Here is a 24,240-nt window from a genome sequence, read left to right as displayed (position 1 = left end):
GGGGTACTTACTTGAGCTTTGGCCTATTGCACTTTCCTCCCTCCCTCCCCCTGGCACTTCTCTCCCTTCTCCCTTGCACGATCTGAATGACACAAGGCCTAGTACGATCATTTGTTCTGTCCTCCCTTTGTCTCCCCCTTCTGTGTCTTGTCGCACCTAGAAACACTTGTGTACAGGCGCATTATAAATGACTTATGTCATAACACTAATCTTCTAATCTCTTCTTTAATCTTCTCTCAACTGTTTATTGCTCTGTACTCCTCTTTGGTCTCCTATCTCTCATCTAGCTCCTCTTAAGTCTGTTTTTAATCCCTCTATTCATCTTCTGTATTCTTCATCTGTTCGTGACTCCATCTCTGCCTCGTTGGCCTCTCTTCGATGGCTACACTTCCCCTCTCAACTTAAATTCAACTGTTATCCTGTATATTATTCAAATCTTCTATGGACTTGCTCCTATTTATCTCGCCTCTCCTTTCCTTTTATGTCCCTTCTCGTACTCTTCGCTCTCAAACCCACTTTCTTTTAACTTTGCCTCACCCTCCATGTGCTTCTTCTCGCTTCTGTTCTCTCTCTTTGCTGGCTTCTCTCTACTGGAATGCTCTTCCTCTGCAATCTATTCACTCCTATCCTACTTTTTGTGCTGCTTCGGAAACTTTCTTATTTCAATCTTAATTGTATTTTAGTCTCATTGTAAGTTCATGTTGTATTGTATTATTCTTTTCATTGTAATTGGTTTTGTACAGCGCCTTGGTGTAAGGCGGTCTATAAATAACAAATACAAAGAAATACAAAATACACACATTCATCTACACCAGTCGATTAAACCACTCGGAGAGCAACCCTCTTCTCTTGGCAGAACAGCTCCTTCTCCATTTTACTCAACTGAGAACTAATGCAAGGACAGCAGTATTTGCTGCTCCTTATATCCAGAGACACAGAGCTGAATGTGTTTACCAGGCAGTACTGGGCATCAACACACACCTCTTTGGAGATCAGTGCTCCACTGGCTTGGGCATGGAAAAGCTGTTGGTGTTTCCAGGCTCCCAGATAAACCTTGCCTTGCTGCACACACTCTTGGAGCAGAGATCCCTCCAGCCTGATCGTCAAAAGGCTGCAAGTGTTTACAGGCTCCCAGAGGAGCCGAGCGTGGTTTAATTAAAACAGGGGAGTTGGGAATTCTAAGCACCTTGGCGCAGAGCAGGGTTAGGCCTGCGCACTTCTATATCCAGAACATCTCTGAAAGCACAGGGCAGCAAGGGACACATTAGTGCTTTTCACATGACAGAACCTGGTGCCCCATGAGGAAACCTGATACAAGAACTGCAGTTCAATTAACAAAAAACACAGACACGGCAAGCTAAGCCACCTGTTAAGAACCGCAAGAATAAAACCATACCCACGGTCATGTGCACGCAATTACCACAGCTTTTTATCAGTGCATTTCCCCACAGGCTTTTATGAGGAGATTACACTTGAATGTCAGTATGGAAGATGCCTAATGACACCAAATAAAGAGCACACATACAAACGTGAAACGTTACGTACATGGCAACTTCGGAGCTCTACTTCCAGCTTGGCCTCCTTTGACATTCATTACATGCACCACATCAATAGATGTTTTGCCAGAAAATAAAGCATTTCAAGTAGGAAAGTTTGATGAATTAAGCTGTAGGGACCATTTTAAACAGGGATGTTTTCCACACTAAGAGATTTGCTATCTCAAACTTTAGAAAAAAATGGGGTTGACTTTAGGAACTGATTGCCCAAAAATATTGGTACTCCCACAGCCGACTGTTTTGCAATATTTTGAGACATAGTTGGACTATGTACCAACATGGGGCGTTACTTCTGAAAACGATGCCAATTGTTCTAATCGCAACAGAGACAGCATGTTTAAGGGTGTGCTCTGCATGAATATCCTCCTAGATGGGGGCCATAAAATGAAGGCTCATCCGGACTCCCCATGGGAAAGGGCCAAAAAGGACCATATCTATAATCCAGAAGAACAAGTTACTTATCAACTGTAACGTTCTTTCGATTGGATGTTCCACCCACGTATTCCTCATCTTTAGATATTCGTATCCCAGCTCTGCTGCTTCAGAAAAAATGTTCACCAGAGGGCGCTGTGTTCGAGGCTGCGGAGTCGTCCCTCGAGGGCTGCCGTCGAGCGTCGACGTCATCCGCTATATAAAGGGCTTGAGTGGCACCCGTTACCTCAGTTCAGTTTTTACGGTGTTCACGGTCGCATCAGCTGATCAGGCTTTAAGTCCTCAGGCTCTAAAGGGGCTTCGAGTGCAACTGGTGTAAACTGTACGTAGCGGTAGGTTGGGAGGGTCAATGAGGAATACGTGGGAGGAACATCCAATCGAAAGAACGTCACAGTTGGTAAGTAACTTGTTCTTCGAATGGATGGAGTCCTCCCACGTATTCGTCATTTTTAGATAGGCTCCCAAAGCAGTAAGAATTTCGAGGAGGGAGTACCAGAAATTTCAATTATGAACTGAATGAAGGACAGCCTTTGCAATCCTCCTTGATATGAAGTAGAGTCCAAGCAGTAATGCTTTACAAAGGTGTGCACTGACGACCAGGTGGCCGCCACACAAATATCCTGCACCGGGACACCCCTTTGAAGAGCCGTGGAAGTTGCCATGCCTCTGGTTGAATAAGCCCTTAATCCATCTGGAGGCTCTTTTCCAGCCAATTTATAGCACTCCGAGATAGCTAGAATTATCCATCTGGATAGAGTTTGTTTAGACACTCCAAGGCCCAGTTTGTGTCCAGTATACCCAACAAATAGTGGGTCACATTGTCGAAGATTTGCCAATCTGGAAATGTAAAAACTGAGAGCCCTTTTTGCGTCCAGTCTACGCAACCTTTCCTCTTCCTTACTAGCATGAGAAGGAGGATAAAAAGAAGGTAAGGTAATTTTCTGTGACAGATGGAAATCAGAAATTATTTTAGGCAAGAAAGATGGTTTGACTTTTAGAATAACTTTATTTCTATGGAAAATGGTGTGAGGAGGCTTACAAGAAGTGCCTGCAACTCACTAACCCTGCGGCCTGATGTTATAGCCACCAAACAAAATTGTTTTAAGAATGAGAAGTCTTAATGGGCAAGAATGTAAAGGTTCGAAAACGGCACACATGAGAAATGTTAAGACTAAATTCAAATTCCAGATGGGGACCTGAAAAGGTGTTTGGGGGGTGGGAGGGTATACATTTGTAAGCCCTTTCAAGAATTGAATTATTAAGGGCTTTTTGAAATAGGACACCTCTTCCGAGGATCGTTTAAAGTTAGATAGTGTTAGGAAAGATTTCGTAATTGTAGGTAATTTTCCTTCCATGTGGCAACCCCTAAACTTTTTGCTGTTGTTTTTCACCTTGTTCTCGACTTTGCCAGAGAAGTGCAGCCTTCTGCCGTACTCCTCTGGGCTTTCGCTCCCTTCTTACGGGGAAACGGACATGCCCTTAAGACAGTCAGTACCGGGAAACGCTGTTTTCCGTAGTTTCTTTTATCATGTTGCGGCTTTCGTGCAACATGACACAAGAGGGCACTGTAAAATAAGTTACTGCTCTCTTGGGTCTCTAGCCTTCTACAGGCCCTAGATACTCTTTCAGGATTGTAACTGATCGGTGCAAGTGATTCACGGACGGGAATGGTGGCAGCGATCATTTCTTGTGTTTTGAGCTCCTTTTGGCGTTTTAAGTGCGTTTCTCGCGCTTAGCCCAAAATGGTGGCCTTGCTCCCAAAATGGCCAGACCACGAGGCTCCTTTGTCCTGTCTGCTGACCGTCTTGCTCCCTTCACCTTCCCCAGGTCGAGCCGACCCTGGGCCTTCCTTATTTGGGCATGTACTTTCCCGCGAAACATGGATGCTTTCGCAGGCTTCTACATGCCTGGTGTGTGCCTCCAGGATGTGGGCTGGGATGTCTGGTCCCAATACACATCCTGGGTGCCAGAGAGTCTAGGGTGGTGTGAATGCCTGGGACCACCGTGGTCCTTGATAGGTCCACGAATGGTGTGAGTGTTGATGAGCGGATCTCCCATTGGGTCCCCTCCGTTTTGGCGCGAAGGGAACCGTGGATAAGAGGGGGCTGGAAACACCACTACCATGTCGATCTCCTGAGTTCTCACGAACGAAGGAATACAGGAGCCAAGTATCCTGCAACCAAGAGGCTGAACCGAGGAATCGCTGGTGACCCGCTGAAGGACTGCTCCTCTGCACTGCTGTCGCCTTGTGAAACCCTTTTCACCTTTGATCGAACCAGAAGGCCTGTACTGGTACTTCGTTCCTTGGAATAGCGGGGACAGCTATTCTCGGCATCTTCACCATCGCCTGCTAGTAAGCCTTCGGAAGCGTCTCTGGGCCATCCAGCAGACTCACCAGCCTACACAGGAGTCTTGCTCTGTAACCGCCGCCAGGTTGTGTAGTATTTCGAGTCCTTGTCACTCTCACACGATTCGTACACTTGGCGTTCCCAGGTCTGAAGTGAGTAGTGTAATTTTGGCTCAGATATACAAGACCGCTCCATTGCCCTGCTGTGGTAACAAACTGTGCGGGTTCCTTCGTTTGGGACGTCTTTTACTCAACTCTGCTGCTGCAGACTCAACACGACAACGAGACGTCCCCTGCTCTTCTGAACCTGCCAGCGACTGAAACTGACGCGGAGAAGCCTGGGTCTGCTTGCATCGGGGACCGATGAGTAGCATAGCTAGGAACTGGTCGCCCTCCTGCAGGAGCCCATAGCTTTTCCCTGCTGTGTCAAAACAGCACGCCTTTCCGTACTCGCGCTCTGCTTCTGCCCACCGTGGAGGCTGCGCTTGAGTCGCGGAACACTGTTCTTCTTCATTTGTGCACTAAACTGAACTGCCTGATTTCCCTCGAAGAGACTCCCCTTTTGCCCGTTGGCACCAGCGTGTGCAGGTACTTTTGAGCACAAGGCTCCACTCTTCGTAGGGCTCGGACTTCCTTTTAGTTAGGTGCCTCTGAAGGCGGACTGGATCTAAGCATTATTTCGCACTGCCTGTTTTCCTTCCCTTTTAGGTGGACTACACATTTCGTGCATCTAACGCTTGAGACTTGTTTGTATTTGTATATATATTGTATTGGTATGGTATGTGTTGGTTTACTAGAGTTGTATTGTGATTTCTCGCTACGGTCATTGTTTTAAAGGCCTTGGAATAAATGTGTATATATTTTTAATATAATACCTGTTTGGAGTAATTTGTAAGTGTCCTTGCTTTGTGTGCTCATTGCGGGCTTTCAGTCACCCTCACCCCTCTTGAGACCTAGTCTTGACCGCCGCGATCGCTACCCTGATTGGTCTGGCTTGTCCAGAGGTTACCCTGTTCCAAGTAATTAGGTTGGCCTTCTGAACTTCTGCGCCGCCAGGACAGAGTTCAGAAATCCGTCTTAACAGATAGCGCTGCCAAATATCCTTTTATAGTGCCAATTTGGAGCCCCAAATTGGCCATGTTTAAGAGGAAAGAAAGTACTGTTGGAGTATTACAAAGAAATGGATCCACATTCTTATCCCTGTACCAGTTACTGATCTTATTCCAACAACACTGGTACCGGGATTTTGTTGCTGGCCTTCTGGCCGAAAGCAAAATCTCCATTACATCATCCGGGAGGTCCAAATCCTTATATTTCAGCCTCTCAGAAACCATGCGTGAAGACTGAGTGTCTTGACCTCTGGATGGAGAACCCGACCTTCCTCTTGCGAGAGAAGATCCTCTCTTTGTGTAAGACGTATTTCAGGGCAGATGGACATGTCCAGAAGGTCCTGGTACCACGTCCTCCTGGCCCAATCCGGGGCAATTAGGATCATGGTTTTCCTGAACTTTCTCAACCTCCTGATTACCTGAGGAATCACGGGGACTGGAGGAAACGCATAGGAGTGGAAATACCCAGTCCACCACGAATTCATCTCCTAGAGCTCCTCTTGGAGGAAATACCCTTAATCAGTACAGTTCGCACATCCGGTTGGCACCGGTCGCGAACAGATCCACTTGAGGGGTTCCCAAAAGGGCGAGATCTCTTGAAGGACTTCCTGCGCTAGCTCCCATTCGTGGGAGACTGTGCTCTGCCTACTCAGAGCGTCCGCTGCTGTGTTCAGCTCTCCGGCTAGGTGAACTGCCGATAGAGAGATTCTTTCTTGCATTGCCCAGAACCAGAGCTGCATTGCCTCTCTGCACAGTGGAAGTGATCCTACGCCTCTTTTGTTGAGGTAGTAGATGCCCACTGTGTTGGTCATGATCAGGACCACCTTTCCCTGTACAGAGGGCAGAAAAGCCTTCAGTGCTAGTCTGATTGCTCTCAGCTACAAAAGGGTGATGTGTAGTTTGGACTCCAATGGAGACCAACGACTGCTGATTGTCAGATCGTTGGTGTGGGCTCCCCACCCAATGAGTGAGGTGTCAGTCACTACCGTTATCTCCGGCCATGGTTGCCAAAAAGGTTCCCCCTTGAGGATATTCTCCTTGCAAGCCCACCGTAGGAGATCTTGAGCCACTTTGGCTGTGACTTGCAGAAAATCTGACATTTCCCCCGAAAATTGGGACCATTGAGTCCTTAGGGCCCACTGAAAGGATCTCATCCTCAATCTGGCCTCTGGCACCAGGGAAATGCAGGATTCCATGAGGCCTAGCAACCTTAGAAAGTTGAATGCCAGTAGATGTTGGGCATTTTGAAACTTTGCTACCATCTGCAGAATGTGGTGAGCCCTCTCCTCGGGAGGCGAGGCTTTGCCTGAGGAAGTATCCAGGACTGCTCTGATAAATTGGAGTCTTTGGCTTGGAATCATTTGTGACTTCTTGTAATTGAGAGAGAAGCCCAGTCTGTGTAAGAAGTGGCAGGTCAAGGCCAGATGTTCCTGGGCTTGTTCGGGTGTACCTGCCCTGATTAACCAATCGTCCAGGTAAAGGTAGACGTGAATCCCCCTTCTCCTGATACTCGCTGCCACCATGGCCATCTGTTTGGTGAAAACCCTCGGGGCGGAGGTCAGCCCAAATGGTAGAACCCGAAACTGATAATGAGAACCACCAATTGCGAACCTCAGGTACTTTCTGTGCTTGAGATGGATTGGCACATGAAAGTAAGCATCCTGAAGGTCCAATGAAACCAGCCAGTCCTGAAGCTGAAGAGCCTGAAGGATCTGAGAAAGGGTCCCCATCTTGAACTTGTCCTTCCTGAGAGATTTATTCAAATTTCTTAAGTCCAAGATGGGTCTCAATCCGCCGTCCTTTTTGGGGATGAGAAAATAAGAGTACCAACCATTCCGCTACAGGTACATGTTCTATTGCACCTTTCTCTAGCAGGGTTAAAATCTCCTGCACAAGGAGTAGGTCTGGAATTTTTACAGAGTTGGCTCCCGGTGGATGATCTTGAGGTCTTCGATGAAAACGAAGGCAGTAACCATGGGTCACTATCTCTAGTGCCCAGGCATCTGATGTAATGCCCTGCCATTCGTCCAGATACCGAGTGATTCTCCCTCCCACCAGGGTCTTGTGGGTGAAGACCTCAAAGTGGCTTTGCAGCAGCTGCAGCAGTGGCTGAGGCGGTAGTAGCCACTGCTGTGGCTGATCTAGCACCTCTCCCTTTTCCACCACGAAAGGGTTTTCTCTGTTGGCCTCTGACTGGCCTGCCCCCTCCCTTTTCCAAAAGAAGACTAAAAACAAAAGGGGCGACTCTTCCAGGAAGATGAGCTTGCGTAAGAGTGTTGTTAAGGCTGTCTTATAGCAGTGCTAAGTGATTTTGCTGCCGCTTTTGAGGTCTGCAGCTTTTCCAAGCTCTCGTCCGCCTTGCTGCCAAACAACCTCAAGCCTTCAAAGGGCATATTAAGTAATCTAGATTGCACATCAGGTGCAAAGCCAGATTTCCTTAGCCATGCAAACCTGCGTAGGACTGTGCTAGATGCCTTGGACCTGCTTACACTATCAGCAGTGTCCAGTCCCGAGTGAAGGCATTCTTCCATAGCCTCTTTACCATCTTTTACAATAGCCAGGAAACCATCCCGTTCCTCACCTTCCCGGATGCCATCAGCCCCTGATGTCATGCAGTCCCACAGGGTATATGTAAATCTTGCTTAAGTACAAGTTATATATGTCGATTTAAGGGCCATGCTGCCCGAAGAAAAAACTTTCCGGACCCAAGCATCAACTTTTTTATCATCCCCGTCTGGTGGTATTGAGGGGTAAGCCGATTGCCTAGAGGAGGTTGCAGCTTGAACCACTAGACTTTTATGGGAAGGATGTTTAGATAAATATTCCAGATCTGAAAAAGATGACCTGTATTTTGATACATATTTCTTGTTTACTACTGAAATAGAATCAGGAGTATTCCAATTTACCATTACCCTCTTCTGAAGTGCTTTATGGAATGGAAGAACAGGATCTTTTGGAGGACCTTCACTCAGGATGTCCGTCATGTCATCCTGGTCGAAATTTGGGGAAGCTACCTTCCAACCCATAAAATCAATGACCCTTCCCATGAGATTTCTATAACTAGTATCAGCATGATCTGTAGGGTCTGCTCTCTCAAATTCCACTTCAGGTGAAGTGTCTAGGCAACTGGCATTTTGTAAACAGTCATAAAGATCTATTATTTTGGAATTCGGGTCCACTAGCTCTTCAGGGAGCTCTCTGGCACCAAACCTGACTTCAGCTGAAGTGACATCCTCTTCACAGGAGTGTTCTTCAAAAATGGATGACATGGATCTGAAAAATTCCTGTCTGGGTTGAGGATGGAAAGCTTTTTCAGGTAAAGAGGGTGGTATCGACTTGGGCATGGGCAATGACTTCGACGTGGGTAGCGGGATCAAAGAATGCCTCGATAAAGGCGTCAAAGGCGTCGATAAAGACGATGCTGGCTTCGACGTTTTCGAAGGAGGCTTCGATTCAGTCAAAGGTGTCGATGCCATTTTCATCAGCGGTTTCGACACATTGGTCGTTGACTGTGTCGAGTCTCTACTTCGACCCAGATTCCACTACCACCGATTTATGCAACAGAGGTTTTGTTTTAGTACGAGGCGTCGGGGAACTTTGCTTTGATGACACATCGACCCTTTTTCGGCTCTCATGTGTTTAGATCTTGATTTCCCTCTGTCACTTTTAGAATGGGTAGAGGATTGATCACCATGCGGCATCTTCGGGGGGGGGGTCTGGGCCGAATTCTTGAATATTTTAAGCATGGAAGCCCAAAAGGCCTCCCATTTTTCAGGGGAATCATGCTTAGATGGATACGTTACTCTCCTCTCAGAGGAGGACGGGGAGGAAGACGACCTGTGACATCGCTTTTTTGATTTCCTCGAGCGACTCTTCCATCTCGACCTCCTTGACCCATATCGAGATTTTCGACTAAATTCATCCGAATCTTTTTGTCTTTTAGAAGACTTGCAAGTTTCCTCCCCCACCGCCAGCTTACCCTCTTCGTTCCCTAAAAGCCTTATTGGACATGGCCTGGCAGGACCCGCACTCATCAACCCGATGGTCTGGGCTGAGACACCAGAGGAAATTCAGATGTGGGTCGGTTATTGACATTTTCCTACCATTCTGCTGAAATTTTTTTTAACCTTGTCTTGGGTGTGCTGGGAGTCGATGAGGACATCGTCGAGAAAAAACCTGATGCGCTGTTCGTGACACGAAGCATTTGCTCGGAAAAACAGAACTGAGGTAATGGGCGCTGCTCGAGCCCTTTATACAGCGGATGATGTCGACGCTCGACGTTGGCCCTCGAGGGACTCCGACTCCACGGCCTCGAACACAGCGCCCTCTGGTGAAAATATTTTCTGAGCAGCAGATCTGGGATACGACCATCTAAAGATGCGGAATACGTGGGAGGACACAATCCATTTGAATGGGAGATTTGGTTGAAATCGAGGGCAGAAGAGTACTTTGCAATGAGAGGGTGCCAACATTGGCTTTGGCATTTTATACAGTATTGCAGTACTGTTGGTGGAAGAAGGTATTTTTATTTAGCCAGGTTTGCTGCCCTAATGTTTAGGAAAGACATTTGGTAGAGCGAATTTGGGTTTACTAATTGGAATTACACATTTGAAAATAATTCTCCGAAAAAGAACATCAAATTTCTTTAACTGAAAATTGAATTTTGGTTAGTAGATAATGTCCAGAAAATAAATAAGTAGTGGGGGTAAGTATAGATGGATAAATGGTAGAAGTAGGGGCAATTCAGTAAAAGAAAACAAAGACAGATGTAATAAATAAAAAAGAAGCAAAGGAGTATAAACACATAGATCCTGCTGATTTTATTCTAGTGGAAGCAGCCATGAATGTGTCTAATAAGGAGGCGTAAAAATAAAAACAAACGGCAGTAGGTTACATGCTCATAAATCGGTCTTGGAGTTTTGGTTTGCAGTAAAACAGGGGTGTCAGTTGCAGATTACCAGAATCACACATTTGGGCCAGGGTGGGAACTGTTAATTGGTTCTTCCACTTCCCTACAATTATTATTAGAGAAAACAATGTAATTTGATAGCAAGGATACTTAAGGAGACCTTGTTATCCCAATGCATCAATGTCTTCCTCGTCAGTTCTTGATAATCCTTGTATATCAGAGAGCATAATTCATGTTCTCCTTACATCCTCACACTGGTCAGGGACTACTGTTTGGAACAAAGGTACATCAGAACAATGGGAAATGACAGCTAATGTTTCTGCAGTTGTTTTCTTTCTTCCTAGGAGGAGGAGGATGATGGACATCCAATGAAAATATATAAATGCCTGTTAGCAGTGGTCATCAGCTCTTTGACTTTAACCCCGATGACAGTATTCACATCGGCAATTGTGCAGTCGTCAATTACAAAGTTATCCTCAATTACTAGGATTTTCATTGTACCACAGGTTTATTTTTGTCAAAGATTCTGTCTAGTAACAAGAGCATAGATGGGTCAACAAAAAACGTTGAACTACCAATGGAGTGGCCATTGACTGGGTGTTTAACAAAGAACTTAAAGCAGGCCTAGGCCTCCAGGCTGAGAGAGGTGAAGTCTCTCTCATCCCAATGGCAAGGGCTGAGGTCTAGATCGTCTCAAAATGAAACTATTTATTTTCCTAGGATGTAATACTGCCACTGAGGGTTGAAGTTCAGAGGCCTCCACTATAGAAATGCTCTTTCTGGAGCTGGAGCTGGCTTTTCTTGGTTTTGCTAGAAATTCTTTTTTTTTTTTAAACTCTTTATTGTTCAACAGTGGTCTCGTCAGCTACAGCAACTCTCTCCCACCAATTCATACAAATCGACAAGCAGAAAAAGAAAGACATTTACAATTGACATTATACGGATGCATCATCATCTGAGAGCAAATCACAGATACATATGGACCCCATATGTCCTTAGGCCGGCTTGCCCCCGGGAGAGTCAAAACATATTGTTCCTCACACTCATTGACATATGTCAGTTCGCGAAGGAAAGTGGTCATGCTTGGCGGTGTGGACATTTTCCAGGTTTGTAGGATACATTTCTTCGCCACTGCGCATGCCACATTGAATAGTCTACTGGTTTTCTCTGAGCACTTGCCAATGTCTCCAAACAAGTATTTGTGGGGGGTTAGTTGCGGGGGTATCTGCGTGATTTCAGCCAACAGCTCAGCCACCTCCCCACAGAATTTCAGAAGGTCAGGGCACTCCCAGTACATGTGAAAGGAGCCCGCAGACCGAGCCCCACATTTGGGGCACCCCCCCCCCCACCTCCATGCTCTGCACCAAATTTTGCCAGCTTGGCCGGCGTGTAATGCAACCCGTTTAGGAGTTTAAATTATATCAAGCGTAGACCCGCATTTAATGAAACTTTTTTCATCAGTGCACAATATCTGCTCCACTTATCTTCCGGGATGGGCATTTGCAGGTCCGTTTCCCATTTGTCTTTGACCTGGTTTATTGTAGAGGTGTGGGCTTGCACTGCTGCATACAATTTAGAGATACCCAGTCTGGCATTCATGGTGATGAGCTGTGTGCAGGGGTGTTGGGGAGGTTCATCTGGGAACATTGAACACCTCTTCTGAAACGCGGCCCTTACTCTATAGTATTGCAATATTTTGAGTGGTCCACCTCCCATCGCTCTCACAAAGTCCTCCTTAGTTGCAAAATTACCATCTATAAACATATCGCCCACCCTCATTTCCATGTGGGGGTCCCAGACCTCCTGAATACCCACATCAAACGTGGGGGAATACCCGGAAAGTTCCACAGGGGGACCTCCGAGTTATATGTGTCTCCAGCTTTAGTCTCTTAAACAATGCGCCCCAAGCACGGACCGTGCAGCTGACCGGGTCATAATCGCAAGTGTCCCTGTGTCTTGTATTAAATATGACTGACCTAATGTCCACTGGGGATATAGTGTGCGCTTCCACCCAAGTATGTGGTGCTTCCCCAGAGTCCTCATACCAATACTTCTCAAACTGTGCCTGGGCAACCAGGTAATAAATCTCAAAGTCTGGAGCAGCCATACCCCCGGTGTCATAGGGTTCTGTCATTTTTTCCCCACCTAATTCTCGCCGCCTTACCATTCCATATGAAGGTTACTATTAACGACCGTAGCTTAGTAAAGAAGTCTCTGCCTGGCCATATTGGTATGTTTACAAAAAAATATAATAGTTTGGGGAGGACTATCATTTTGAGCAAGGCGACTCAGCCATATAAGGATATGGGGAGGCGTCCTCAGATCTGAAGCTTAGTGCTCAACGTCTGCAGCGCCTTCTCGTGGTTATTCGCGTAAAGGGTTTGCCTATCTCTGGACACTAGCACCCTAAGGTATCTGATATGCTGTTCTGACCATTTCAGGCCGCACATATTCGTAGGGCATTCAGTGGAAGGCGTGAGCGGAAATATTTCCGACTTGGCTAAATTGATGACATACCCCGAATACTCTGCAAACTCATGTATGTCTGTCATAATGGGCTCTATGTTTTTCTCTGGTTCGCGGAAGTATAGGAGCGTATCATCCGCATAGAGCGAAATCAGTTGGATCGCGCCTTTCATGTTTATTCCCCTGTCCCTATGCCTTAGTCTAACAGCAGCTGCCATTGGCTCGATAGTTAAGGCAAACAAAATTGGCGAGAAGGGGCATCCCTGTCTTGTGCCCCTCCCTAATTGAAACATCTCGGAGATGGTTCTGTTGGTGCATACTCTGGCTCCTGGAGCGGCATAGAGCAGCCGCACATACCCAATGAAAGTAGGTCCCACCCCAAATATTTCCAATACACTAAAGAGATATTTCCAGGACACGGAGTCAAACGCTTTTTCAGCGTCAAGGGCAACGGCAGCTGCACTCCTCCCAGGATCAATCTGGGCCATTACACCAAATAGTCTACGGAGGTTCAATGCAGTGGATCGCAGGGGAATGAACCCATTCTGATCAGGATGGACCAATCTGGAGACCAATGGTGCCATCCGGTTCGCCAGAAGCTTGGCAAATATCTTGGCATCGACATTGATAAGTGATAAGGGCCTGTATGATGACATGTCGCTAGGTGGGCGTCGGGGTTAAGGTAATACGGTTATGATGGCTTCCCTCATTGTCGGGGGTAGTATGCCTCCCTCTAGGGCTTCCTCCGAGGTCTCCAGTAGCACGGGAGCTCCTTGCGGAACTCCTTATAAAATTCAGCCCCCAGCCCATCGGAACCCGGTGCTTTGCCGGACGCTAGCCCCATGATTGCCTCTTCCATTTCCTCCACAGTGATTGGTTGATCTAGGGCCAATTTGTTTTCAAGTGGGAGTTGTGGGAGCCCTAACGACGTTAAGTATGCCATAATCTCAGTGGTCGTTTTACTATCCCTGTTGGAATACAGTGTTTGATCAAATTGGGCAAATTCACCATTTATACCCACCTCGCTTGTTTTGACCTCGCCATTTGCATCTTGAATACTAGTAATAGGTTGTGGCTGTCGCTCCTGCTTAATCAGATTAGCCAGTGGTCTACCCGCCTTATTTCCCTCGCCATACCTGCGTGCTCTGGCCGGGGCCGCCATATACTGTATTTCTCTGGTGGCCAGGTCATTGAAATCTCGGATGTGTTAATGGATTTTGGCTAGGGTGTTCCCATCGTGTGTGCGGCTATAGGTTTCCTCAAGGTTGTTTAGGGCGTTTTCCACCTCCTCCAGCTCCCTCCTCACTCCCCTTAGGAGGCCAGTAGATTTCGACAGGAGTGCCCCTCTAGCCCAGACCTTGAATGTCTCCCAGACAGTGGCGACCCGCGTCACCGACCCAAGGTTATTGCTAAAGAATTCTGTTATTTCCTCGCGTAGGGATTCTACTACCCCAGGGTCACCAAACATCCCACCCGGCATTCTCCATCTCCTAGCTGGTCTGGGAACTTCCCTCAACCAAAGCTCCAGTGTAACTGGGGAGTGGTCAGACAATGTATGAGGTAAAATCTTGCAGCTGTGCAGCGTCTCGGAAAGGCCCTGTGATGCAAAGAAATAGTCTTTTCGCGACTCACTGTCGTGGACGGATGAGTAGTAGGTGTACCGTCTAACGTCTGGGTGTAATGTGCGCCATGCATCTATTAATGCCATTTGTGAAAGGTTCCCCCAGTGTCAGCGCCATTCTAGTTGGTGTCCTCATTTTCACACTAGATCTATCTGTTGTAGGGTCCAAGGCCATGATCAAGTCCCCTCCCCATATTATGGAAGCAGCATCAAGTTTGTTAAGGGTTTCATATATATTTAAGTAGAAGTCTGGGTCATCTATGTTAGTGTCAGAGTCAAACTCCAAATTGCCCTCTTCCTCTTCTAACTCCAACCCTCCAACCTCCTCCTCACCTGTGGCGATGGTTTCCTGGGGCGGTTCCAATCTCTTCTTCCACCAAGCGTTTTTTTTTGACGGAGGATAGGGCCTACCCCGGGAGGAAGCCACCCTGACCTGGTACAATAAGGTCTAGAGGGGGCCTCTCTGCCGGAGCAAGCTACATGGGGGAAAAAGCCTGATGGCATAAAAAAACCCCTAGCGAAGCGGTGGTAAGTAGGTCCGATGTTTAGGTAAGGAGAACTGATGAATCGAGAGCTGTCCAAGCGGAAAGTCCGAAGCACTGGAGTATGACGAAATACCATGGGAGGCCAGGAGGAGAGAGAGTGTAACGAACAGAGAGGGGACCAAAGGGGGAGAAGTGGAGCAGCAAGGAACAAAGGAGGGAGCGGGAGATGAACTGAAGGAAAGGGCAGGCAGACAATCGAAGGACAGAAACGGGAACGGAAAATACTAGCGTCTCACCCGGAGCCTGACGCGAGAGGGTTGCAACGCGCAGACTTCCGGGTGTGACGGGAAGAAATAGGCGTACCGCGGCAGACGCCGCGGAAACAACTAGACCGCTGAACACAGTGCGTGGTGGGACGTGAAGGGGTGGCTAATGGCCGCCCAGTCTCCACTGCGACCAAATCCCCCAACGTTGGCGGCGCATGACAGTTAGGGCCATATGTATTCACCAATGTAACATGTTTCCCAGCCATTTGCCCCCACACCAGAACATATCTGCCCTGCACATCCACCTTGTGCCCCGCTACCCAGCGAGGGATGTATGAGAGTGATAACCCCCCTGGACTGAGACGAGTAATTCGTATAATACAGCGTCGTCCCCCATTTAGGCATCACATTCTCGTTCACTGCACCTATTGCATGAGTTTTTTGCAGCATCACGACTTGAGAGTGATGTCTAGAAACATAATTGCCAACCTTCCTGGCCGTCATTGGGTCAATCCCCTTACATTCCAAGACAGAAATGATATTTTCAGCCCCCCTGTACCGTCATTTCCATATGTATTAGTACCTGCCATGTCATCCACCGTTCCCAATATTCACATTACGGGAGCAGCAATCGCAACTGCGAGACCACATGCTCTTCAAACCAAACTTAAGAATAGTGCAACTTTCCCCGCTACCCCACTTTGCCGATAGCTCAGCATAGCTAACTGTTACCTGGCATCCTGACCCCCCCACCCGTATCATCTCCCCAAACTTGACGATGCTGCCCATTAACACTCAAAACTTGCCCGATGGGCTTTTTAACTGAGCTAGTGGACATTCCATAGCTAATGTTGCCATCTGGACACCCACGGAGGAGGCTCCACAGCCCGACAACAACGGATCTTGTTCCAGTTCAGTTGTGCTGACTTATGAAGACGGAGTCACCGCAGGGAAGGCGCAGACTCATCCGCCCGCCGAATCAATTCAGTCCTCGCCAGGATTAGGTCTTGCATTTTGATCCCTCATTCGGTCTCTAGGGGGCAGCGGAATGGAGGCCTCCACATACGCCATGGCCTCGGAAGGGTTTTCAAAGAAGTTGGCTCTCCCTCCGTGTTGAATTCTCATTTTTGCCGGGAAAATTAAAGCATAAGGGACACCATGGAGCCGTAGTTTCTTAACCATCTCATAGGACCTGCGCTGCGCTTGTATGGCCGTAGAGAAGTCAGGATATATATGAATTCTGTTCTCTTCGAAAGCAGTGTTCCTTTTTCTCTGGATAGACAGAGTATTGTGTCCCTATCCCTGTAGTTTAGAAGGCGCGCAATTATGGTGTGGGGTGCAGCTCTGGCTTTAGAGGAGGTGCAAGCGTGCGGTGAACTCTCTCGACGAGGAAGTGGTTCGAAAGGGATTCCGCTCCCAGCACCTATTTCAGTAGTTCTTCCACCTGTCTTTCCATGGAGCCCTTGCCAAACGATTCCGAGACCCCAACAATGCAAATGTTATTTCTGTGGGACCTAGATTCAAGATCCTGGCACTTGCTCTGGGTTTTGCCCTGTTCGGTCTGGAGCAGGGCTATATCTCGGCCATGCTGCGAAATCACATCTTCATTTGAGCTTATCCTGTTTTCCGCCTCCGAAATGCGTGCGCTTTCCTTTTCCACCCAGGCCTTCAGGGATCCAATCGGCGTCACTATATGGTCCAACTTGACGTTGACAGCCAGGAACCCCTTTTGCACAATTGTTGCCAAGCTGTCCAAAGGGTCTGCGACTCGATTTTCGGATGTTTGTGCCGCCCCTCCTGATGCCTTCTGTGGCATAGTAAAGGAATCCATTGGGCCGGTCTTTCTTCCCCCTGCACCTTTCTTCTCAGTGCGGCCCATTAGGCGACGTTGTCACTATTGGGGTGGACTGTGCTCTCCCACGTATGTATTTTGCTGGCGACCAGTGTCTGATTATGCTGTATGGTGGCAGCACAGCCTGTGTCCCGCGTCCAGGCTCGGGGCGCACCGCAATGCCGGTGTGGGGATAGGTTCAGCCTCACCCCAAGCGTACACTATCACCGCCAGGGGTGTTTTTGTTAGACTCCCGCAATCTTCGTAGGAACCCCGGATGTGGTCAAGGGGTATGTTGTCAATGTGGTCCCCGTGCAGCTCCCTTCAATCCCTAGAGGTCGCAGCGACCAGCCCGTTACCTCGTCTTTCCCCTCTCTCCAGGGGGTCCGCCCGGGGGGGGGGAGGGGGGGGGGAATAATACAGTGCTTTCAACACTCAAGTGGGCATTGTCTTCCGTTCCGTGGCACACTCCGTTCCTCCCTGGGGCCACAGCGGCAAGTAATCTTTATCCCCGGGAGACACTTGGGGCAGGGTGTACCGCTTCAAAAAAATCATCATCGGCGCCAGGCTGCGCTTCCTCCCGCAGCGTCACCCCCACCTTCAATGGTGCTGTGGCGGCAAGCTTCTTCTATATCAATATTGTAGCATTCTCGTGAGGACCCAGATGTATCATACACGGGGGCACTGGTCCCTGGCGTCCAGATCCGAGGGGGAACACGTTGCCATTGCGGCGTACCCTCGAGCACTTGGCAGGATATTTTCACCCGGAGCCTGGTGCAGGAAGGTCCGAGTACTTGTCTTCGCACAGGCGGGGGGGAAGAGAAAGCACAGCGCTGCCCCTCGCCCACCTGGCCCCGGGATGGAGTGGAAATCGCCTGGAACCCACGGGCGGTCACGCCGCAGCTCTACGGACGCTGCAGCTGCACCTGCGGATATCTCCGCCGACCCGGGGTCCACGCGCTCCGTTTTCACAGGGTGTCTTCTACGGACCTTCCCCCGTAATATTCTGCAACTGTACTTCAGCCAATTCAGAACTGGAAGGATTTATAGATGAAAGGATTTCGATCGAGCCGGAGCTTTCCACCTAGGCGACCATCTTAGATGTGCGCAACAGCGCCCCGAGTTTTGCTAGATATTCTAAGGGAGCCGCCTTTTCAGTAACAAAAGGGATTATCAAAAACAAACATGGACAAAATAGCATACACACATACGTCTAACTTTCTTGGATCTAGCCAGAGTATCGTGGTCTCAAAAGAGGCCGTGGATCTTCTACAAAGACATTTATCTGCCCACATTTGTGCCAAATTTCAAAATTTCTACTTTATTTTCAGTGTTGGTTAGGCTATCCAAGAGATCTCAGGATTCTGAGTTTTCCACTGAGTGGTCAGCCTCATACTTCAAAAGCACTGGTACAAAAACGAAAAAAAAAAAACATTGCTAAAAGCTAATGTTTTCAAATGAATCATGAAAGTGTAAATCTCCGAAAAATATCAGGAAAAAAAAAATAATAATAATAAAATCGAATACAGCCACCGGACACAGGGTTTAGAGGCTATAAAGTAATTGGGGCACTGAAAAAATCTAGCCAGAAAAAGTATGCTGCCATATTAACACTATGGCACCGATGGTCAGCATGAGGAAGATGTAAAGGGCATCCACATGTATGAATCCAATGCTGCTAATAGAAACATACAATCTCCAGGTAGGATCTGAAGCTATTACTTTCCGACGTTCAGAAACTCACCATCTGACGAAATGCTTTCGAGTCCTTGGTGCGGTAGAATGAGCGCTCTGGCACCCAGCGTGGCATCAGCCCCTCGTTGGAATTGGCACGGGCACGCTGCTGCTTGGCAATCAAAGCCTTTTCTTCTTTCTAGGACCAAAGAAAAAACAGGGCAAAGCCTATGAGCAAACAATCAGAGAAACAGTCTAATGTACAGGTCTAGACACATACGAGACACAGCTGGACAACTAAACAACTATCAGCCTATGGGATCTCACCCGTTTCTGACTGCACCCAACTATCAGGAACGTCTCAATGTTGTGCTCCTTCAGGTAGGCATTCCTTTCTCCACCATGGCCTGGTTCAACCTCATAATCTCCATTTAGATACTTCAGGGTGGCCTGGGTTATATGAATCCTCCTGTGACAAACATGGAGACAAGCAACGATTTCACTATTGTGCTACAATAAACCATGAGGAGCACAGCACACGGTGCACCCAAAATGATACCACATAAGAGTACAGTGCTTCCCCACAAACCATGCGAGAGGTCCGGCAGGTGTGTCAGAGTGACATCATGGATGATTGACCAAATTGTGCAATAACACCACCTGTTGAGGTGCAGCACGTTATACCACTTAAATACCAGGAAAAGTCAGAAGATGTATCACCATGACAGCATAACAAAGTGCTTTGCTATAATACAGAAAAAGCCCAGGAAATGTGCAAGTGAACCAGAGGGGCATCCAGCAGATGTGTCCCCATACAACACTACGATGAGGCACCCAAGAGATGTGTTCACACAATGCAAAAATGCACAAAAATACAAGCACAGCCCATAGTGCACTGCTGTAATTTTATGAGAGGCCTTGCAGATGAGTCAATCAAGGTTTGCCGCACAAGGTTCAACACATTAATAATCTTCAAAATTATGCAGGAGGGAAAAGGTAGCATCTGTCTTTTCTATACATATGAAAAGTCTTGAGACCCTTGCTATCCCATATTGTCTTCTCCCACACAGAGAAAGTAATATTCAATGGGAAATGTCCATCTAGACATAAAACAACATCACTACAGGTTCTGCCTCTCCAGCACAAACAATGCAGTGGGTAGGAGTCACTTACCCAGCTTTGCCACCGGCTTCCATATGATTGGCTAGCGTGACATCATTGGACCAGACATCAAACTGCCACTTGCGTAGCCCAAGAACCCCACAATGGACGCGGCCACTATGTATTCCTACACGCATGTTTACGTTCACGCCTGTAACTTCTCTCACAAGCCTGCAAGGGGGGGCAAGACAATCAAAAGAACAAAATGAAGTGAGCATACCTACAGTGACATTGTTAGAGAGGCTGGCGGAAGACACCGTTGCACCCAGAAGGGAGAAAAGTGTAGCGCTAGGGAAATTATTAGAGGCAGCACTGAAATACACACATGCTCAGTGAGAGAAGCTCGTTCGGAAGTGATTATTAGGCACACCTAAACATAATTAAGAGAAATTACTGCCAGGTAAATACTTAAGAGGAATCTGGGGGCAGGGTTGTGCAAATTCGATAGCCAGAGTGTACTACCTAGTGTCATTCAAGTAGAGGGAGGCACAAGCCTGAACATCCCACATTTATAATATATATTCTGATGATACAATCTCACTACCGTCCAATCCTGTTACTCTCCAATCCCTCCTCCTCTCAGTCCCCCTACTTTCACTCTCCCAATCACTCTTCTCAATCAGCGCCACTTACTCCCTTACACACCCACTCAACATACATGCATTTGTACACCCAAGTACCACTTTCTCTCACCAACCAACACCTCACCTCCAATACTCTCTCCTCTAGACTCTGGCACATTCTGCTCCTTTGCCCTTCCACCACCTGGTCTATTGGTCTGCTTTCTTCTCCCTTGACCTCTCCTGAACAACCCACACTCACTCATTCTTCCTACCACCTTTTGTCCTCCTCCCCTCCCATTGATGATTCTCATGCTCAGCTTGTTATTTGGGCCAATCGCCTTGCTCTCCTCCCGTTGCGGGGCTAAAGAGACAGGAAACCAGAAAGCATATTTTAAGCCCCACCCCATATGTGACCACAGGACCGCCGGTATATTGCGATGGCAACCTGCTATAGAAAAAGTAAATTTCAGAGTTTGTATTTTGTGGGCAATGAGCATCCCAATTGCTGGTCCGAGGCAAGCAACATTCCGCTGGCTTGGTGTTTGCTGCTGCATACCAAGCTGGAGGCTTTTAGGCTCTTTCCCTCGCTACAAGGACTCCGAGTTTGGCAGTCACTGGCCACCATAGGATAATGTCGGTATAGGGTCATCCTAAGTGTCTCTCTTCAATCGTAACCAGGCTCAATGAACCCACACAAAACAGAGATAAGGATAGTCACAAAAAATGGAGGAGACAACTACATCCCTTGGCCAAAAGAACTCGTACGAACCCAGTGCCATCGTCGATTGTAAAAAACCTGGGGGTCCTGATGGGCAACAATCTCACTCTAGAGCCACAAGTAAACGCTCTACTCAAGAAATGCTTCTTTCTCCTGAGAGCATCAAAAAGGATCGTACCACTCCTGTCATTCGCCAACAAAACACTTATCATCGCTCTCGTTATGTCCACAGTAGATTATGCTAATAGCCTATAACTGGGCATGCCTGAACAACTTCTAAAAAAACTACAACGCATACAAAATGTGTCAGCCAGACTCCTCCTCACACTACCCCGAAGAGAACACATCACACCCGCATTAAAAATACTAAATTGGCTACCAATAAAACGACAAATAAAATTCAAATCAATGTGCATCACGCACAGCAATACACAACCAAGGCACAGAATTCCTGAGACATAAATTACGCCTACATCAGCCAACAAGAATGCACAGATCAAGCAACAACATCTGCCTGGAACCAAAATTCTACAACAGAAGAAAACTCGGAGGATCCTCTTCTCTCACCAGGCACTGTAAAAACTTGGAATAACTTACCAAAGGATACATATGGAACACAGGAAACCACCTACTATTCAGGAAACTGCTAAAATCCTGGCTCTTCATAACTAGAAGAACACCCACAAGAACACACACACACAGCTAAACAACGATGAATATAGATACCGATCCCGGTTCCCAACAAGCAAACAAATACAGATACAAACAGAATCTAAGGAACGCACTCCTCAACATATCATACGACGTAATGAGAGATACCCACAAGAGGAGGACAGTGAAGGCTTAATACATACACAGACCGAGACGGAAGCACTTAGACGACTCATCCATAGCATTCTGGCTCTGCACAACACCCGAAGTTCCAGCAGACCAACTCACATAGATAGCAGGGAAAAGGGACCACCCAACCCCTTCTCCGATACTGAAGGAGGAGAATAGACACACCAATCAGCTTATACTTAGTTCATTAAATACAACTGGGAGTGCGCTGTGCTAAAAGAAACGCAACAGTCAGACGGTCAAGAAAGGAACGGTAGCAACTAATCCCACCGTTATTAATATAATTTAAACCCAACAAGATGTGCCACAACCAGGACTCTCACCCCACTAACCCCACCTTCAATTCTCTGCATGCCTAACTCACCCGAAAATTCACACAACCTACTCTCGCGCAGCAAACCGCACGCACTTCACTACACCGCATCAACAACAAACTAACACCACAAAAACACTAACTGCACACATGGTCTCGCCCCGGTCCAATACTTACACCAAAGCACCGCGCACAGTGTATACCGAGCTGAAGCCGCCAACAGCGCACCACCTCTCTCACTCTCCTACTCCCTCTTCTCCCGACTGACCCAGCCCGCCCACCCCTTCTTGTTTACAGATCCGCCAGAGCGCCTGGGGACCAACTCCGTTGGTGACAGTGCACAATATAAATACATTTTACATTTAACATATGTGGAGGGACTGAGACTGGGGCCATCCAAACTCCTTAAACCTGCTTCTGGGTCAGGCCTGGCTCTGGAAACTCCCTGGTCCTATCCCAGGTTGACGCTTTATTTTTAAATCAAAGTTGATAAACATTTTATTCTAAAAGAATAGTCCTTTAAAATCAAGGCAAAATAAACCTTGTTAACTATCCTTTGATCAAACAAGGTACATGTGTTCGGTATTGTATTGGGTCATATTGTGGGATGCAGGTATTCTTCACCATTCCCGCTACTCAAGCATCACCATTAAGGGTCTCAACCAGCAATCAGTCTTAATTACTGACTGAAAGCTGCATCCAAGACATCAGAAACTCTATAAACAATAGCGCAGCACAAAGTGGTCATCTGTACAAAATGAAGTATATAGACACGTGTGCCCTAGTGCTTTGATCATATATAGATCGCATGCATGAATGCCTGACTGATGTGAAGGCCACAGTTCAGCATAATCTTTACCCTATTATATACCCAATGTCCTTAATAACCCAATGCATCTACTTTTATTTTAACCTACATACTTAACATCATGTATGAGTTTCTAAAAGGACAATTAAAGTTATCTCTCTTCACAATAACAATACTAGTTGTACTGGGTTAATCACTATTTCATATTTAACCCAGCACATCTCATATCAACAAAATACTTAATGATAATCAAACAGATCCGTTTCTTACATAAGGTTATGCAATGTTAAGTATAAACTTTTACAGATTTACCCTGAACATCAGTAGATTAAACTGTAAAACACACAAGAAAGGCCTGACTTCTTTAGCATTAGAATTGTCGCTTTCCTAGGAATTGCACTATATAGCATTCGCTTGCTTATATCCCAATCTCTTTTTTAGTTTGAGTCATTATGTGAAGTCAAAACTATTGCATTAGAGTACAGATAGGGAGGAATGGCATACGAGGATGGACACACAGCCTGTAGGTGTTTGGTACTTAGCCCACCTATTGACAGCCATTCTCACCCAGTTCCTGCCCTCACCGAAAACATTTCATGGGAACTCTTTGAGCTCGCTTTAATGTTATGTTATGTTATTTGGCATTTATATAGCGCTCTATATATCATTGGTATGACCTCAAAGCACTGGTGGGTTGAACTCTCTCAGACCGTAGTCCAGGTCAGGTCAGTTGAGAGAGTAAGGCGTCATAGGGTGCAGCAATTATATGCACAGCTGATGCAATTGCCTGATGGTTGCTGCATCCTAGCATTAGGTGTTGTGGTATTGATTATCAGTTGAATGTATGCAGTCTGGACAACAAGACTGGGTTCTGGCTGTGTTAGGTCGGTGTAAGATGCTTATGTGTGCAGCGAGGCTGGTTGCATTGGGATGTAGCTAGAATGAGGAGGTGTTCATGAAGTAATGTTCGTATCTGAGCAGCTAGGCCGAAACTGGTCGAGGGTTGTAGCTGCACTCTAATTGTATGTTGGTGAAGAGTAGAGAGTAAGCATAAGGATATGGAAGTTGAGTGTTTGGGTGGAGTAATGATCTAAGGAGTTTGCTTTTCTGGATTTCAAGCGTGCGTTTGCTTTACCATCAA

The 24,240-nt window shown here is 47.0% G+C and overlaps 1 protein-coding gene and 1 long non-coding RNA gene across 2 annotated transcripts in view; one reads left to right on the top strand and one right to left on the bottom strand.

Annotated features, from left to right (window-relative positions):
* The window catches only part of ADCY6 (adenylate cyclase 6), an 820,353-nt gene that overhangs the window by 341,793 nt on the left and 454,320 nt on the right, over positions 1-24,240 (bottom strand). Inside the window, exons 8-10 of the mRNA XM_069653856.1 lie at positions 19,870-20,028; positions 19,024-19,165; positions 18,767-18,895 (exon numbers count right to left, since the gene is read on the bottom strand). Coding sequence (XP_069509957.1) covers positions 18,767-18,895; positions 19,024-19,165; positions 19,870-20,028 — 430 coding nt within the window. The remainder of the gene's footprint in view (positions 1-18,766; positions 18,896-19,023; positions 19,166-19,869; positions 20,029-24,240) is intronic.
* Positions 1-24,240, top strand: part of LOC138582512 (uncharacterized) — a 340,772-nt gene that overhangs the window by 306,670 nt on the left and 9,862 nt on the right. The gene's annotated exons all lie outside the window — the stretch shown is intronic.

This window comes from Ambystoma mexicanum, chromosome 3q (assembly GCF_040938575.1).
Source record: "Ambystoma mexicanum isolate Mex_15411 chromosome 3q, UKY_AmexF1_1, whole genome shotgun sequence".
In the NCBI taxonomy this organism is placed as follows: Eukaryota; Metazoa; Chordata; class Amphibia; order Caudata; family Ambystomatidae; genus Ambystoma; species Ambystoma mexicanum.
This window is presented reverse-complemented; position numbering and strand designations above follow the sequence as displayed.